The sequence below is a fragment of the Semicossyphus pulcher genome, unplaced genomic scaffold (assembly GCF_022749685.1).
Source record: "Semicossyphus pulcher isolate SPU_LCO1_2020_fin unplaced genomic scaffold, fSemPul1.0.p SCAF_11, whole genome shotgun sequence".
NCBI classification, from domain to species: Eukaryota; Metazoa; Chordata; class Actinopteri; order Labriformes; family Labridae; genus Semicossyphus; species Semicossyphus pulcher.
Genome location: NW_027211615.1, coordinates 25,722,024 through 25,741,722, shown reverse-complemented (window position 1 = coordinate 25,741,722; position 19,699 = coordinate 25,722,024). Strand labels below are relative to the sequence as shown.

At 40.6% G+C, this 19,699-nt stretch overlaps 1 protein-coding gene across 1 annotated transcript in view; it reads right to left on the bottom strand.

Annotated features, from left to right (window-relative positions):
* tbc1d32 (TBC1 domain family, member 32) overlaps positions 1-19,699 on the bottom strand; it is a 102,926-nt gene that overhangs the window by 68,805 nt on the left and 14,422 nt on the right. Inside the window, exons 15-23 of the mRNA XM_069657376.1 lie at positions 19,092-19,234; positions 17,341-17,468; positions 16,396-16,597; positions 13,677-13,750; positions 12,853-12,991; positions 9,883-9,970; positions 8,743-8,861; positions 5,959-6,078; positions 5,610-5,698 (exon numbers count right to left, since the gene is read on the bottom strand). Coding sequence (XP_069513477.1) covers positions 5,610-5,698; positions 5,959-6,078; positions 8,743-8,861; positions 9,883-9,970; positions 12,853-12,991; positions 13,677-13,750; positions 16,396-16,597; positions 17,341-17,468; positions 19,092-19,234 — 1,102 coding nt within the window. The remainder of the gene's footprint in view (positions 1-5,609; positions 5,699-5,958; positions 6,079-8,742; positions 8,862-9,882; positions 9,971-12,852; positions 12,992-13,676; positions 13,751-16,395; positions 16,598-17,340; positions 17,469-19,091; positions 19,235-19,699) is intronic.

Sequence of the window (19,699 nt, the reverse complement as noted above, 5' to 3'; positions counted from 1 at the left end):
ACGCTGCTTCGTTAGAGCGCCAGACGTTAAGACATATTCTTTATTTTCAAAGCTGCGTTATTTTAAAAAAGACTAATACATATCATGTGTGAATGTTTGACCCTGAAGGCGGACCAGTGTGGAGTCAATACTCTTGTTTTTATCAAGCAGCCATGATACAAAGGGAGAAACTTTTTGTACTAATGAAGCAGTTTGCCTTGAACTACACAAGCTAATCTATTTCCTTCCTTGTAGACAGTCGGATAAATAAATTGAGGTGGAAAAATAAGCCTCTTCATAATCAAACACGAAAGGGTTTGTTTGTTTTCACTGCAGAGCTTTACTGATATCTAAGTTGCAGGGGGCGCTGCTCTCCACTAAATAGGCTACTTGTAGAGACAGTAATTGCCTCACCACTAAAGCAATTAAAAAGCCCTCTATCGCTGAGACAAGGACACCGCTGTATTGAAAAAACCTCATCATCCAATAGATGCAAGCGCCAGGATAAGTTTCAATTCTCCAATGCATGAACGGCAACAGCTAGCCCATGTTTTATTTATGGTTAGGTTTAGTGTGTGCAAAACTGCTGCAGGTTTCACTGGTCTGCATTGAAGCATCCTCCTTGAACAGCAACAGGAAGGTTGTTATTCCCATGCAACCTGTGTGCAACAGGAGATTTCTCCTGCCAGCCTCTATCAGACTATACCATACACCCCCATCCTCTTGCTGTGGTTATCCACCTAAGTCAGCTAGCAAACATTTCTGTGCATTTGCCTCTTTTGGTTGTCAAAGGACCTTAGAACATATTATCTCTATCAGCCTTGTACCATGAGAGAGGGGATCCTACATGAAAGCTGCCTTCTACGAAGCTTTTGCTTAATACACGTGAGAAACTTTGTGTAGGTGCTGTTTTACCTGTGTTTTGCTCAATAGTTTAAACTGGACCAGCCTCAGTTGGACAAAGGTGATGTCATAAACTTCTTGTGCCATAAGGATCAAGCAATATTTGACACGAAAATGTGTTGATATTGCCAGGTAACAACTCCCAAAGAGCCCTTTTAAGGTGAAGAAGCTAAGTTTGACTCATCGTAACTGGGACATATCAATTTTCTACGAGCCAGAATCGCCATGAGGTATCGGAATGGTAAGCTGAAATCTTGACTACAACTTGACTACAAGCTCGTGCAAGAAGGCAGCCTGAGGTGAACGACGGTGAATGGCGATTGGTCGATTTCAGCGAGAGGAAGGTTCTACGTAGAATCCTGCAGCTGTTCTGAACCACCCGTTTCAGAGGCGACCTTTTTATAAATGTCATTCTGGAAAAAAAGAAGGAATTATGCAGTTTTCATTTTTTCACTGTGAACACCCAAAAATGTGAAACCCATGAAAATATGAGAACATCCATTTAAAAGATATTTAAAGAAGCATGTTTTTTCCAAAAGTTGCAAAACACAAGGAGTTTTAGCCGATATTTTACAATAATATCACATCAAATGTAAAAACAATGGTACAATAAGGAAGTGGTTAACCTAAAGAGAATTAATAATGGTCCGAATCTGCATCTCCCCTTGGCTAAAACAGACATATTTTTCCCTTACGGGATGGAGGAGACCAAAAATGAGCAAAAACAACAGCAAACATTGGACTTAAGTCTGTAGGAGTTCTGAATCACCCACTGTAAATGTCATGTGATTTTACTGACTTAATAATGAAATGTATACACGTGAATGATGTACATACTATACTGCATAACTATATACTATACTTATTAAGCTTAGCTTGCACTGCCAACATCTACACATCCTTTAGAACCATTTCTATTCAACCTTATTTCCTTTGCTCTCTCTATATGTGCTTCTTAATTCATACATCTCTTTAGACACATTCTTTATTAATGAATACAGTGTCCTTGTATGGAGTAGCTGTGCTTCAGCGATGAAATTTACCCTCTGGGATCAATAAAGCACTATACGTCTAGGCTACCGTGCTGCATATTCCTGCAGGCTGAGCATAATCAGAAAATCAAATGGAAACAGGCACCACAGTATTGGAGGTGATACAGTGTGCAACAGGACATGGTTTAAGAGTTTTTTGGGTTCAACTGGAGTTTACTTGGGTGATAAAGAGGGTATGTACTGTAGATTAGCAGCCCGACTGACACTAAATATACTCTAGTTGTAATACAATGGTATGTGAAGCTCTTTGGTGAAGTTATTTTAACATTAAAGTAAAAAACATATGCGAGGCTGCAATGGCACAAACAGTTTTCATTACAATAAACAGGCTGCAAATTCAGAACCGATGCAAAAGTTCAAAACAAATGCAACAACGGAAACACGCTGAAAATGGAAAAACGTGGGCAAAAGGCAGAAACAAATGCATTAACATCAAACGCGCTGCAAATACAGAAACGATGCAAATCCATTGGAAAGCATTAGGGGCTGTTGCAGCACGATTGCCCTTGTCGGCCGCCGTATGTTTATTTGGGTTTCCAATGCACAAGGCAGAACAAAAACATTTAAACAAGTACTTCAGTCAAGCTGTGGTAACCCTATTTACATTTTGTTAATGGATAAACAATAATGCAGGAGATTAATTCAGAAGTTGTTGGTTTGAGGCAAATAAACAAATACCTCAAAATTAACATGGTATGACGAGACTTACTGGCTGTAAAATGCTACATTTAGCACTTTTAGTGACGTGCGGAGAGTCACAGAGTGTGATTTTGTCAGTTAATCCATCAGTCTGGATGGTAAACGAACAGAGCATCTTGTTCCTTTCACTCGGCTTCTGGATGTTAATGGGAGTGGGCTGACTGACAGGCACAGAGAGAGTGAGTGAGTCAGCACGGCTCCAAACAAGTCGGAGCTATTGTGATTCAGAGAGCCTTAAAGGACGCAGAGGAATGCACAGCAGCCGGCGTAACATAGCACACACAACAAAGACATACCTGTGTATGGAAAGATACCCCTGCATGGATTTCTTTTTATCTACCTTTAACATATTTAAGACATTTTTACCACATTAACCGTAACAAAAAGCATAACTTAATCCCTAAGCTGAATTATGCAGCCTTCCTCAGACAGATATTGGTATATCCTTTGCAATTACTGGCTTTTTTAGTTCAGCATTACAATGAAGAATGAAAGCAGCTGTGAGGAACTTTCATTTGATTTTAGCGGCCCCTCTTGACAGAAGCAGTAAACTCAATGTCGTAGAGATGTTGATCTGGCTGGCGTTTACATTTGTTTTAAAAGCAATGAAAGAAAGATGTTTCACTTCTTCTTCTTCTACTTCTAATTCTTCTTCATAAAATTGGAAATAACTTTAATTTGGTGGCGGAAAACTTTGTAAACTACGCTTTGCATCTAAGTCCATTACCTGTCAGGGTTTATTTCCGCTATAAAGACCCTTTGGCTGTGCTTCATCCCGAATATAGCCTCCATGGACTGTCACGTCACAGCCACGTCTCACAATGTATTTCAGAAAAACTGAGACATATTACATAATTGTCTGAGAGGTAAAGGGCCAAGTCAGAATGAGTCAGTGAGGTTGAACTGTGTGTTTTGCCATTTCTCTATCACTGTCCATTTCTTCAGGCAATTCCCTTCTTTGCATTTCCTTGCTAATCTTGCTTTGTACATGCGTGCATCTGGGGCTGGGCAATATGACAATTTATATTGTTAAAACGATATGAAAAAGTCTGTAATATGTGTTTTTCTATATCGTCTCTATTGTGAAGTCAAAAAACCAGCGGCTGAAATGCTTTAAGGCAATTTTTACGTCATGCTTTACGTTCTAATCCTTGCAATCCAGTCCGGAAAAGGACTCAGGCTCAGCCCAAGTGAAAACGGAAACTCTGTACTTTTTATTTGTCAAATATTTAATTTACCCAGTATTATCCAAAAATAGGCTTTACCACGTGGTTATTTCATCAAATTTCATGGTAAATTACCAGCAAACATGATATATCGTGATATATATCGTTATCAAGATATTAAAAATCCTATATTGTGATACAGGATTTTGGCCATATCGCCCAGCCCTACGTGCATCTTATTTTGTAAGGACATCTCCTCCTGCTTCCTTTATTGTTAAAAGATTATTGTTTGGCATTATTTGATCAGGAAAACTGAGAAGGTCAGCGGGGAAGGGAGAGAGGGATGAGTTGCAGCAAAGGGGCCAAGGGCTTTAATCGAACCCACTACCGCTGCAGTGAGGACTGAGCCTCTGTATGTTAAATGGATTGTGTACCGCTTTTCTAGACTTTGCAACCACTCAAAGCTGCTTTAACACTACATATCACATTCACACACACATTCATACACTGATGGCTGCTACATAAAGTGCCCAACTGTCAATCAGTTATCACATTCATACCCGTTGGCTATGCCACCGGGTAATTGGGGTTCAGTGTCTTGCCCCAAGGACACTTCGACAGGTAGCCTGAGGGAGCTGGGGATCGTACCTCCAACCTTCCGTTTGAAAGACGACCGACTCTACCACTGAGCCACAGCCACCCCTAGACGCTCCCTCTACCAGGTGAGCTAACGAGGCCATCCCTCCTGCTTCCTGCTAAAGGGGCCAAATCTTTAAAAATGATATTCTCATATTGTTCATGGGTTTCACATTTTTGGGTGTTAATTGTTCACTGTGAAAACTGCATAATTCTGTGTTTTTCCAGAATCACATTTTTAAAAAGGTCACCTCTGAAACGGGCCGTTCAGAACAGCTGCAGGTTTCTACGTAGAACCTCCCTCTCGCTAAAATTGACAAATCGCCATTCACCGTCGTTCACCTCAGGCTGCCTTCTTGCTCTAGCTTGTAGTCAAGTCATTCTCAAGATTTCAGCGTACCATTCCGATACCTCCTGGCGAATCTCGCTCGTACATATAAAGCCGAATAACCGATCCTAGAGCAGCCATGTTTTCTACAACTTTGAAGTGACCGTGCAGTGCGGCCGCTGCCCCACGTGTAGGGAGGGGCTACGCGGTCACTCTAAATACTGTCAGCCAATCGTGGCTAAGGTCTGACCTCTGAATGGCAAAACGGCGTGTTTGTTTCAGGAGGAAGGAGAGGCTCCGAAAAATAAAATATGTAACTTTTTAAATGAAACAAACTTTACCAACGTGATTCAAAAACAAGTTCATTGCATAGCTAAAACATGTTAACTTACATACAACTCGGTCCATCCTCATGTTGATGGTTTTTGTAGGTCATATAGAGGCATCAGTACTTAATTAAGACAGTTAGATAACCACCTGAAACAGTATTTACAGGAGCGTCTACCCTTAACTCAGAAGCTGAAGATAGCTTTTACTCTGAAGGAATTTCTTCAACCCCTTCTCACTTGTTATGATGTCAGTTCTTCATAAATATAGAAATACACACACACGCACCCACACAGCCCAGCCTATTTCTCTCTTATCCACAGAAATCCTTTCATCAGCCTCTCCGTGCTGGGTAATCAAAGTATAAAGAACCATGTCAGTCTGCTTCGCCGGAGGCTGAAGCGTGTGTGTGTGTGTGTGTGTGTGTGTGTGCATACGTGTGTGCAGTCACCAGGTGTTAATCCGATACCATGTGTTCCCCGCTGATGTTAAGTAATATGGAAAAAATATCAATCTCACCTCAGGCCGAACGTGTGAGACTGCTCGTGGTGGAACAGGGAATGAATCTTTGCATCTGAATTCACAGCGATCAGCCTGTCAATCAAATCCTGCGGAGTAAAACGACAGGCTTTGAAGAATCACGCAGCAGTTATGGTGCAAAAAAAAAAAACCAGTGTGGGTATTTATGATGCGTAAGGTGAGAAACGTACATCATCCTCAGTGCATTGGGAGTTTAAAAGAAGGAGGAGGTTTGTGCGACTTTAAACAATTGCTTGGGTGCTGGATGTTTGGGGACAGAATAAAAAGTGCAAACATGCCCTCAAATGGCCGAAAGAGGCATTGCACGTCCGTGTGAAAAGAGACTCACAGGAATGGAGGTTGGCATCTCTCTCAGGGTGTATTCACTCTTGTTGGCAAGAGGCTGCCGGCCCAGCAGCTCCCACACAGATTGGGAAGAGGAGAGCAGGTTCACCAAGGACAGGAAGGACTGGAGAGACAGAAAGTGAGGCAGACAATAAGGGGGTTAGAGAGAGAAGTAAAAACAAAGCAAGGAGATAAAGAGGGACACAGAGTGAAAATACAAGTTATGATCATTTTAATCAAAAGAAAACTCTAAGGTACTTTCTTTTTAAACAATTAAAATGCCTTTATTCTCACAGCACGGTTTCTACGTGTATCCCTTTCTGAAACTCAAACCAACTCAATTTGAGTCTAGGAAACCCTCCTCCTCTTATATTTTGGATGATTTCATTAAAATTGTATTCAAATTTGTGCCACCTTTTTTTTCAATTTAGCCTTTTTTATGCCTTTATTGATAGAGGAGGACAGGTAGTGTCAGAGACAGGTGAGGATGAGAGCCGAAAGCCGTTTTGAAGATTATGGCCTCTGTAAATGGGTCGCATGATTTGACCGCTGAGCTAAACCGTCGCCCCAATATTGGTTGTGTTTTAAAGTGTAAAATATGTGTGTACATTTTTATCGACTATATTATTTTCTGTCAAGGGACTGTTTTTTAGTGGCTTTTGCCGTTGGATAGGATAGTTGGAGAGACGCAGGAAATGTGAGGATGAGAGAGTGGGGGATGACATCCACCAAATGATTGGCAGCGAGTCGAGCCTGCGATCAGTGTGACGAGGACTGTAGCCTCTGTACATGGGACGTCTCTTCTACCAACTGAGCTAAACCAGCACCCCATGGGACTTGTTTTGAAAACTATCTTAGGCTTTAAATGCAGTGATACTTCTTGTATCATTGGTTTTTTTTTTAGACACGTTATCTCTTTGAGACAAGGGGTCTTGTTCTTAAGACAAACCAGGTTAGGACAGCAGGTGCAAAACAACACAAGGTTACAGACAGACAGAACATTCAGTACACTGACAGAGAAGAATATGTTTCATAAATTCACAAGAGGTCATTCCTAGAAAAACAAACCTTGAAATAACAAAACACAAATACCAGACAGACACAACGACGAAAGAAAAATGTTATGGCTCAACAAGCCAGTGAATTAAAGTATCTAGAAATCCATGGAGAAAATGTAAGGTGATTAAAGAGGGGGTGTTGTGCTGTTTCACATTTTCAGACATAATGTTACAATGTTGGACGTCCAGACTAAACGTGGGTGAAGTTTCAAATCTGTAGGTAAAACTATGTTGGAGTAATCCCCAGGCTGCTCAGCTCAGTCTGCAGGCTGCTGAGAACGCCAGGTTTCACACAGTTTATTAGACATGCTGCACTTTATGACGTCACAAAGTGCAGCCTCAGCAGGCTTCCGAGAGCTGGCCAATCAGAAGAAAGCGGGCTTGTAGGGGCGGGGTTTCTTAAAGGGACAGAGCTGGGTTTCAGGTAGAGGCTGTATGAGGGCTTGCACAGAGAACCAGTGTGAGAAAAATTTTGATTTTTTTTTACTGTAAATGATGCTAAGCTACTCCACAGGTATCACAGAGTGAAATATGAAGCTTTAAATTAGCGTAATAGCCCCCCTTTTAGGTTTAGCTCATGTCCCGTATACAGGTGCCAACGTCGATACGGCGGCCCCGGGTTCAACTTCCACCTTCAGCCCTTTGCTGCATGTCATCACCTCTCTCTCTTCCCTTGTTTCAGACACTATCCACTGGCCTGTCACTCTAAATAAAGACCTATAAGTACACAAAAATATGTTTAAAAAAAACCCAAAGTAAACTTGAAATAAAAAAGATGCTAAGTGCATGTGAGCACTTATACTTTAAGTGCCTGAAGGAAGACATGAAGTCCTCCTGCTCTCATCACAGGATCAAGAAGAACAAGATAATACATGGGAATCAAAGAAAAAGTAATGATATATGCACACAAACACACACTCACATTTAAATGAAGGTTTGTTAATTTAATGACACAGCTTGAAAGGAAGAACAAAGCCTGTAACTACTGCAATGATGGTGGAAATATATAAAGGCGTGTTTTTCTGAGGTTGAAATCTGTATTCTTTCATCTGCTCCGGTCTGTTGAATGTTTCACAGGTTCATCACAGACTGTGATTTATGTGACTGATGTTTTATTCTCTGCCTGCTTGTGTTTTTTTATGTCTTCATGCATAAAAATGAATCCAACACATTAAAAGAAATTCTAAACACGTAAAAGGCGAAGCAGCTGCCGATCCCCCTACCATTCATATACATGCACCAGAGCTCATTCCCCTGTGATACTTATAAAGTTTGTTTTGTCTCACAGAGGTCAAGGCCCAAGTCGTCATTACATGCACATTTTATCTCTTTCCAGCACAAACTCGGCACTGGGGCTCTGCTGTTTCTCAGCTGGCTGAGGTGGACTTGAAGCTCTGACTGTAAGTATGTAACCTGGCAGCTGACCCACAGATAAGGCCGGCTTTAAAGTCACCAGTGGCAGGACACAGGTCACACTTCACTGGCTGTTCGTATTCAGTTGGATAGTTTCGCTCAGAGAGAAACCCTGGCTCCTGTCAGAGGCCGGCATCACACACTCACATACAGATACACACTCCTGTAAAAGTCTGAATCTTTCCTAGACTGAATCTAAAGCCTACTGCCAGGAGGAGTCCATCACAAGGTTTAAACGGCTTGTAGTTTTCCACTTATAAATTACAATTCCACAACAACTACAGTCCTATTTAATTTAAATGTAACGTATGTAATACCTTGAGACAGCTCCTGTCTATGGGGTCCATGGGTGTTGGTTTGGGACGGACCACTCTGACATCTTCAGTGCCGCACTCGAGAACAGACCACAGCTCAACAACCAGGGCCCGGACAAAACCTGCAACACAGCATCATCCATCCATCCATTATGTATACCGCTTATCCTCTTCAGGGTAGCAGGGGGGCTGGAGCATCAGCGCTGTCATTGGTCGAGAGGTGGGGTTACACCCCGGACTGATCACCAGTCAATCACAGGGCTGGCACACAGAGACAGACAACCTTTCACGCTCACACCTACGGGTAATTTAGAGTCACCAATGAACCTTAACAAGCATGTCTTAGGACTGTGGGAGGAAGCCGGGCTACATAGGCCCACTACGTCTGAACTGGGACTCGAACTGGGAACCTTCTCACTGTGAGGCACACTTAAACTTGTCGGAGCTGATTATATTATATACAGTGAGATTTAAAGCATTTCATCTAACACTTAGTGATGCAAACTGATAACCACTTTCTATTTACTAATCTGGTCATTCTTATACTATAACAGGGTTTTCTTCCTTGAAAGAAGACAGTAGAGATAGCCACAAAACATAAAGGGAGAGAGATGACAACTTTCAATTATTTGGTATTCGTCTTAACCATTCAGCTACCCAGATGCCCCATATTACAATTTGCACACACACAAGTTGAAGGCTATTATCTATGCTCATGCAGATGTCTATGAGTCCTTTGTATCTAGCATAAATAAGTCTCTGACATTTGGAATGTATTCACAGATTTACTATGCTGGGTCAGACATTATGATTATAATAGGGTTTACATTTCTTGTCCAACAGCAGTTCAGAATCAGCTTTATAACCAAGTAGGTTTTAACATACAGAGACATTTCCTTGGTGCTTATGTGAATAACCATAACAGCAAAAGAAACAAAATAGATATCAAGGAAAAGCTGTAAAAAAGTTAAATCAAATAACATACTGTCTTTATCCTGACAAAAACTGCAGTGTACACTTCCTCTTACTCTGTCTTGATCAACAATAAGATGTTGCTGGTTGCTTGTTTCATGTCAACTTGGCAAAAACAGTTTACAAGCCTGGAGCATCACAGCTGTTAAGTGTTTGTTTGAGCAAAAGTACCTGAACTGTGTAAAGCCACCACCCCTGGAGAGGTCGCTGCCACCTGGGTCACCATCACCCCGTATCCAAACTTCTCACAGCGACTCACCTGCGGAAAACACACAAACAACAAACCCCATAATCCTCACAATTTTCAGTACTTTTCTTACATGACATGAATAAGAGGTCAAGACAGTATAGAAAAACATGTGATAAACATTTTAATAAAGCCTATCAAAGCTTTATTTTGAGAGAAAAGGAGACTCAGTGTGGAAACTCTGCTATGACACTGCTAGAATCCTGACGAGGCCCTACATCATGTCGTTTAGTTCACTGAGGAGAAATCTCATTGCAAACTGAGTGTTAGGACCCTTCATTTATTACTACACAATCTCACAACTAAAAATAGACAAAATAATTACATTCCATAATTAAAGTGAAATACCAGCTGAGAGAAGCAATTACAGCAGTGTGTAAACAATGGCAGTAAATTAAGCCCATCGGGGATTAGCTTAGGTTTGCACTAAGTCCGAGAGTATGTGTGACTACCATATGAATCACAGACAACACTATGTATGGACGGCATATGCAGGGTCCAGAGATTAATAAATTAAATCCAGTGTGGGAGTAGCAGCATGTAACAGCCTCCAGGCTTCTCGTGAATACAAAATAGTCTTCAGGAAATATGACTGTGGCTTAATAATCACATAGACTGCAGAATGAAGTAGGGATACGGATGATGGAGGCAAACAGAATGAATAAAGGGTTAATAATAGATTATATTCTGCAGGATAGGACATTATAGAATACAACAGCCTAATAAGTATGCATACGTGTTTTATAATAAGCTAATGTGATTTTTCCCCCCTCTCATTATCATGGGTTCATATTTTGCACTCACAAAACACTGTAATCTATTTTTATGTATGCTATATGTTTAGCATTTAATGCATTAGATTTCCAAGACAGTCTAATACAAATGGTTGTTTTATATTGCAACGTTCCTGTTTATGATTGCTGCTGTTTTGCAGTGGTTTATTGAGGGAGGTGTCCACCATAGTGGGTAATTGGCTGAGAGTAGTTCCAAGGGAAGAGGGAGTTATTATGATGAAGCTTCTTTTAAGCGGGAAAAGAAGATGCACGTTGAGTGAGCGAGAGCTAAGTGAGAAAAGCAGTTAGCCAAAATGTTTGTTGTTTTTCCGGGGATACCTCACCCTCGGGTTAGCTGTTGCTGTGACAACAAAATCAGTGTTGCTAGATTGGGCGGGTTTCCGCCCAATTGGTCTTCTTTTGATTACCTTGGACTGGGGAAAATTGCGTTGGGCTGGTAGATGAATTTTGGGCTGCTTCTGTCAACATGTGGCGGGGTTTTGAGCACCAAACAAGCTGTGATTTTATGGTCCAAAACAAAGATTTTGTGGTTTCCACTCACTCGTTGTTTACCCATTTGATTGACATGAGTTGTACTCAATCCTATTATTAAAGGAGGACGATTTACTATGACTTCATTATCATTGACAGTGTTTCTTTTTAGATTTCTTAAACTAATCAATGCCTAAATAATGCCTTATTTTTAAAATATTTTTGGTGCATTTAATGTCATATTCATTTATTCATATTTTTTATTTATTTATGTTTTATTTTGGCAGTTTCATTCCTCCATAATCCTATAGTTTTTAAATAGGCTGGATTTTGGTGTCACATTTCATGACAGTATTTGATCACTTTATTGTGGTTTCGCCACAACGCCGATTTGTGTAGCTTATTTGGTAGTCGAACTGCACTTTTTGGGGTTGTGATAGCATATTCATCTAACATTTTATCTGTGGTTATTTGATGCAGATATGAAGCTTTGGATGAATATGATCTGTTGTCTATTTCGATGTAATGGTTTTTATCGTTTTATTATATATACAATAAAATAAGAGATAAAGATTAAATGCTGAGAAGTGGATCTATGGTGATTTAAATATAAATGCCAGAATTAAATATAATTGCCAGAATAAAGTTAAATGAAAAAATAAAGTTAATTACAAAATAAGAGTTACCATGCAAAAAAAAATATATATACATAAGAGTTATTTACACAGTATAGGTATAGGCAGTATTTATATCACCATATTGTGTCAACATATTATCCAGCTTTTAACGACTAAATATAGGAAAAAATAAGGAAACAAACAGGAGCAAATGTAACAGGCTGCACTTGCGGTCGGCGCATGCGCACTACTGTTTCTGGCAAGGTTATGATTTGGGCAGGTTTTTATTGAGTTGGGCTGGTTTTGAGTTGTAATTAGGCTGGAAACTGTCAAACAGATCTGGCAACACTGAACGAAATAAATCTGGGCTCGGTTGAGCTAGCAACGCACATCGCCTCTTCCTCCATCCGTCTAACTACCCCACAACGCTACAACATTTAAACAAATGTACTTTCAACCGCCCGACCGTGTCTAATGACTGACTTCCTTTCTAATCCTGCTGTGGTTTCAGGTCTGCCTCACTATAACTCAAAGTAATGTGGCACAGAATCACTCGGCACAGCATAATGTGACTTTGACACATTGATGAAAGAGGGAGGATCTATCAAGGCGGATGAAAAACCGAGACACTGCCAAAGTTATATCTTCCAGGGCTTCCATAAAGGTGATGAAATAGTTAGATCAAGCTATATCAACATCAGCACCTCTGCACTAAAGTCTGGGCAGTCTGCCGCACCACCACTTGTAGGACTGCAGGACTGGAAAGGGAGAGGGGAGTAAGCCTTTGTGCCTTTGTACTATCTGCAGTGGGTTTGTGTGTACATGTGCATGTGTGAACTGGGGTAGTGCTGTAAAGGGTAGTGCATAAACCTACAGTCTATAAATAAAGGTTGGGATAAACCTCCCTAAAATGTGTAGTGGAGATGAGAATACCTTGGACAAAAAAGAACCAAAATAAAAATACCCACAGTTATACTTTTACAGCATCGTAGAAAATCATGTTTTTTATTACCTGTAGTTTTTTAGTGAAGCGAGAGAACATGTAGGAGACGCACTCGTTGATGGCTCCTGTCTGCTGGAGCAGCAGCAGGCCTTTAGGAGTTGCAGCAAAGTTGAGCAGGCTGTCCAACAACGTCTCCTCCCACATGTGCCTGTTTCAAAGTCAAAGATAGGGACAGACAGTAAGCTGCAGTGCTACAGCACGTTTACACACTGAGAAAAACACCAGTTCTCGCCTTATGAAATGCTGACCACGCCTCAAGTGTTTGTGTGAGTGTCTGTTGGTGACAAAAGCACGCTGTGTGCTGCACGGTGTACCTGTATCAGAGGCCACCCCACATGTTGCAGTTAGAGGCTGATTAACATCGGTGTCAACTAAGTATGTTCTGATTTTATGGTCTTTTAGCAATCATCAACCAAACTGCTTCTTAATCCCTATTCAAATCTATATCTTTAACCTGCCGCCCATAATGTGACATTATGTAATTTGTTATCTGGTTTGTTAACAACCACTTTCAAATAAGTAGTATCTATGCAAACACGGTTTATTTTGATACTTGCAATCCCTTGAAATACCTCAGCTGGCATGTGAACATCAAAAGGTGTTGGGTGTGTTTATTTGGCAATTGAACAAGATAACTGTTATCATATCTAAGTCCTGGAGTATTAGGTGGAAAGCTATCAACGTTAAATGTCTGAGCTGAGTCTCTTTACTACCACCTTTATAATGTATAATGCCTTGGATTTAAATATTAAAAGCTCTAACTGTGTCTATTTGTTTTAGTGTGTGTGTGTGTGTGTGTGTGTGTGTGTGTGTGTTTGTGTGTATGGCCTTACAGCAGCTCCTGGGTTGATGTTTCAGCGGTTGCTCCAGGTACCGGTGTTGGAACCCTTTCTGACAAGGAACTAGTCTGAAAATAAGGAAGCAGAAGCAGCAGCAGAAGAAGAAAAAGAAGGAGAAGGAGAAGAAGGAGAAGAAGCAGCAGCAGAAGAAGACGAAGAAGAAGAAAAAGAAGGAGAAGGAGAAGAAGCAGCAGCAGAAGAAGACGAAGAAGAAGAAAAAGAAGGAGAAGGAGAAGAAGCAGCAGCAGAAGAAGAAGAAGTAGCAGAAAAAAAGGAGCAGAAGAAGAAGAAGACGTATGTTATTAATCCCCGAGGGGAAATTCAATTTTTTCACTCTGTTTCTACAAACATGCTGCACACACATAGGCCCGAAATACAGACATGAACAAACAGAACCCTATGAACATGCACTAATGGAGAGATGTCAGAGTGAGGGGGCTGCACATGGACATGCCCCCCAAGCTGTTGGGGGATTGTATAAATGTAAATAGCTGTAGTGTTTGTCTACCATAAGCCTTTTATGTATTGACTTCATATTGTAAATCTTAAAACCTTTAATTAGTCATTCAATAACACAAAATTGATCATTCTCATTTATTTTACCTTGTAAAATTGCAGTGCGCAGACCTAAAGACCCCCATGTTTACGTAACACATTCACGATGTAACTTCCTATGGACTCTGTGATATGCTTAGGTAAGTTAGGTTAGCTTTATGGCCCCACGAGGGGACAGTTGTGCAGCACATATGGCATAATACAGAACATCATCAACAATTAAACAGGGAAATGAGAGCTCACACCTAGAACAAATCACAAGGATGCAAATGTGCATGTTCAAGGATGACCCTGCCATTCTACCCAATCAAACCTTAACTATCCTTAACCTTAATCTATTTTCTTCCCATGTGAGCTATCTAAAATCACATGCCTCTTTAGGATGACTACCACAAAGTTGAGGGGCCATGCTCTGTTATTGGGTGGAGTGAGGTCAACGTTGTTGTTATATTATGCAACACTTAGACATCAGATTTAGATTAAGACTCGATCCTAAAGTACATTGCGTCTACGTGCAGTACGTGATCTTTAATATTTAACAGAGTTGGCGAAGTCAGCAGGAAGTGAGAGTGGAAAAGTGTCCGACAGTGACAGCCACACTGGCTCCTACAAGTTAATTTTTGACACAAATGTTTTAGATAACAAAGACGTAACAGGCGGATTGTTTGCTGTATTTACAGAAATCTTCTGCTGAGACATTAAAAGTTAAAAACACTCTCACTGACAGTCTTTTCTACGCCTCCTCTCTACCTGTACTGCAGTGAGAGTGCTTTGTTATTTTTGGTTTTGGTTGCACATTCAACTGTAGCTGTTTCTGTTTTCACTTCTGTTTATTAGTTTTGTTTTTCAGTTCTTCAGTACTAAATGTAGTCCACTATAGTGCTTTGTTATGATACAAGGAGTATTCTAAAAATAGAAAGTGTATTAAAATGGGTTGTTAACTCCCTCTTCTGCAAGCAGTGGTGGTGCTTTTCTTGCTGCAGTGAAAGGACTGAGGAGGGAACACTGCATTCATCAAGCAAATGAAACATGACAGGACTATTCGAGCTGGTGAAACTCATCATTAGACATGGACGCCCCTCCATTAGATATTCTTAAGAAAAGGTGCACATAGAAACTTTATCCAGCAACTTTTACAATGTTTATTTGGGAGGATTGGTCAAATAATAAAGGGCCAGATTTCTTGCATTACAAAGTCTGCCTATAATAAACAATTCATTTCATGCAGCAACACGAATACTATAAGTCTTTATTGCTTTCTAAAGCGTTTCATAATCTCATCTGCTTTATGCAAACACGCACAACTATTGTTGAGTCAGCAAGGCAGACAATAATACTGTTGGGGTAGTTTCAGAAAACAAACTGACGTCCCAAATATTAACGAGCTTTTGTTTGTTTAGGGCCCGAGCACCTCAGGTGCCAGGACCCTATTATGTTTGCTAGGATTATTATTATTTCACTTTTTAATCGCATTTTTACCCAGCTCAGAAACTCATGAAACTGCGCAGGCACATCAGAATTGGTGATATTTTATTGGTCTCAAATATGGGCGTGGCAAAGTGGCTCAACAGCGCCACCTTGATATTTTTAAAAAGGGGACTCCATAGAGGTTACTTTCACCTACACGTGTGAAATATGGTATGCATATTTAGCATGTCAAAAGTTCCCAACAGGAAGTCGACAATTTTCTTACGAATATGAAAAAATTGTGAATTTTGGCCATTATCAGGAGTCAAACTTGGATGAACTCCTCCTACACTGCTCACCCGGTCCACTTCAAATTTACTGTACAGCTAGAGGAGACCTGGGCGATGAAAAGCTATCAAAATCTTGTAGAAAACTCAAAGGGCGTGGCCGGGGCGAGCGCTCAAACTTGCATGATTAGCCATGAAACAGGAAGTGGTATCTAACTCCGCTGTACATGTTCCAATCTAACCCAGACTTTCCACCTATGAGAAGGGTCCTGGCCTAAACACACTGATACGGCATCATTCAGTGATGCTCCTAGCGCCACTGACAGGTGACAGGAAATTTCTGCTTTAATTGTTTTAACTTATTTTTACTTAAACTTTCTACTAAAAGCCACTGACAAACTTTCAAAAGTATATTCTTTAACCACAAAAAAAGAATGTTTTATCAGTGTTATATTGTTTTGTACCTCTTTCCATGCAGCAGCTACAGCCTTGTGCAGGCCATAGGGTCGCAGGACCTGTAAACCCTCACAGGTGTTGTATATCTGCCTGCAGACAAAGATAAATGCTCCGCATAATGCATGGGAGACGTCAGAATCGCTGAGTGATGACAGCTCCTTATCCAGCAGCCGGAGGGTGAACTGCACAATGACATGAGCAGCGGAGGCTCTGCAGAGGAGAGGGGAGACAGGCAAAATGAAATATGCTGACAAGAGATACAAGAAGACAGATTTTATTGTGTGTAATATGAGGTGTTTGGCACCTCTGGCACACGTTAACTCGTGTCAAAGAGCTAAAAAAAAAGTCATGTCATGTCTACCTCAGTGAACTGTTTGCATGCTTTAAGTTTTTTACTTGCTAGTCTAAGGCTCTCCCTGTCGTAACTAGAGTTCTAAATTCAGTCAGTGACAAGAAAAATGGTGATTAAAGTCACTGGTGCGCTTTAATATCCTCATTATTTCAACATTTTACTCAGAGGGCGTACATGGAAGAATTAAGGGCAGACTAGGGCACATTAGTCATCCCAGCTCAACAGTGGTAAAAGCTTTTGTCATTGTATTTTTGCTCATTCACAACAATAGACTGACCCTACTTACAAACTGGTCAGGGTCAGCCAATTACAACACAATACGGAGCTACAATAAGCTCCAAGTGACCTTAATGTCCTCATTGAAACATAGTATTTTGGAGTTTTTGCTGTAATGACTCTTGCGTAGAAGATATTTAATCAAAGTGACTGACAACCCAGCCACATCCTCAGGCCTAATCTGCTCTGTATGCAGAACTCAGAGGATTTGTTATGCAAACTGTGTTGAAAACTTCTTGAGTCAGAAAATGTAATTTATTCATTAGTATATGAAAGGTACAAAATTACACTGTGTATTAATCATAATTCAGTCACGCTGTCCCACCTCTCGCTGTTGTCGACGATTACATTCTTCTCGTATAAGAAGAGAGCTAATCCTCTGTCGGTGTTTGCGATGCGAGCCAGGACATCAGCGATGAGCGTCAGCGTAGCTGCAGGTGATTTTAATTTGGCCTGCAAACAACAGAGAACAAATAGACAAAATTACCAAACTTATTCAGAAACACAAAGACTCCAAGGAGGGATGGTGAGATAATAACAACTGAAATAACATCTTTAACTTTGACAATAATGGGACTAACAAAAAGCTTTGTTCTTCGGCAATGCTTCTGCAACATCACACAGTTTTTGAAAGGCTGCCCGTTGACAAAAACTGTCCTGATTACATGATTGAAACAAACTATTTAGGACTCGCATATAGTGTTGAGATCAATCTTTAAAGAGCAGCTCCAGTCATGTTTCAAGATAAAATGTCTGCTTATAATAATAAATTGTGTCTAATACGTGTTTTTTCTGCAAAATGTGTTTAATTACCTTGTAAAAAACTTCCCAAGGCATCTCCTCCGTCTCCCTCATTAAAGATTCCTGAATCTGCATAGGCCCCGCCCACTATGTACATTTCCCACCCCGCCTGAAAACAAAACACGTCCCTGCCATTGTTTAGTGGCAACTTGTTGAAACTTAGCTAGCTTGAAATGTGGTAATTATTTGCAGTAACGTTAACGTTAGTTGTCAGTAGTGAGCTTGCCAAAATTACGATGACAGTTACAGCTGGCTCAGGTAGTTGCCATAGGTTACACATAATGATGTGCATAGCATCACCCTGTCCATTAACGGGATTGGCTCCTTAGGTTTGTGACGTCTCAAACCTGCCAATCTGAAAACGTGTTGTTCAGCCTGTCCTTGGTACACTGCAGTTTAAAAGCAGACAGGCCCAGCCATGGAGATGACTGCTGATGTTGTCCCTGATATGTCTAGTAGCACATGAAGAACACCACATGGAGATGTTTACAAGGTTAAACACTGGATTTTTCAGCGGAGGGGGTCTTTGAAAGTTATGATTGAGGTCTGGATAATTTACTTGCTGCAGGTTTTTTGTTATATAAAGGGTCTACTGATACAGGACAGGCTTCATTCTGATCAGAACTTACTTACAAAGCTTACTCTGTTGTTGTTATTTGTACTGCAATATTTTCTTGTTGAAATGAGAAAAATGTTTTATAAGAATGATGTAAGGCAGGATGAGTTAGTTTAACTTTTTACTGATGATTATTAATTAATACTGTAAATCCCAAACTTTCTGCATGAAACTATCTGTATGAATGAATCTCCATCATGTTTGTGATGTGTATTTAAAAACCAGTATGTGACCAGGAGGAAGATGGATGGCCACAAGCCATCGAACAAACCCGAGCTGCTCCAAGAGCGGCCTAACGTCACCCAACAGCACTGTGACAGACTGGATGTTTACCAAATACTGACCTCTGAACTCTTCCTGAGTTAAATTATTAGTATTCTGTTGTTTCAACATGAACATGAACTTGTTTTCTTTACATTATTCAAGCTCTTTCATGCTCTATTCTGCATCTTTTGGTTTTCTTAATCAGTCGTCATTTTCTGAAAACAAAAGACCTCAGTGAGAAGATTTGATTTGGAAGTGGTGAGAAAGGTTTTTTACAATAAAACAAAAGTTACTTTTACACAAACCTATAGATATGCAGCGGTCTCTTAACTTTTTCCAGAGCTGTATGTGTGTGTGTGTGTATGTTTGTGCGTGTGTGTGTGAGTGTGTTTGACCTGCTGTCCATTGAGCAGGGCTATAACTGGAGCCAGCAGAGTCTCTATGACAGAGGTCTGGTAGAGACACTCTGCAGCACACTCCGTCCTCTCGCACAGCATCCACAGCACCTCCATCACCAGGCCGCTGGGCGACAGGGAGTCTGAACACACAAATGGGGTCGATTAAACCTTTTTTTACAACTGAATGAATGCTTCTGCTTTGTGTTTGGACTCTATCTACGCATCATGTAGCTGAATTACAATCATGTCAATACATTTTATCATAATTAAAACTGACCCCAAACACACACACAGCAGTTTAAAGCTTAAATACTGTGTCTACTGACATTGCATCCTGTAGCATCATTATATAATACAATAAATACTCTCACAAGTGATGCAGGTGTTTGTCATCGGACTGCAGGTAAAATATTACACCATGAGAGCCTGTCCCCTCCAGCAGCCAATCAAGATGATCCCCTGATAGTCAGGGTGTGTACACTATTGATCACTAGCAGAAAGGTTGCTCCTTAGTACAAGGTTAAGAGATAAAAGTTATGGTTATGCCTCACAGGGAGCGCCCCTACGTTTCCTCGTTCCAGACTCACAATCATTACTGAAACCAC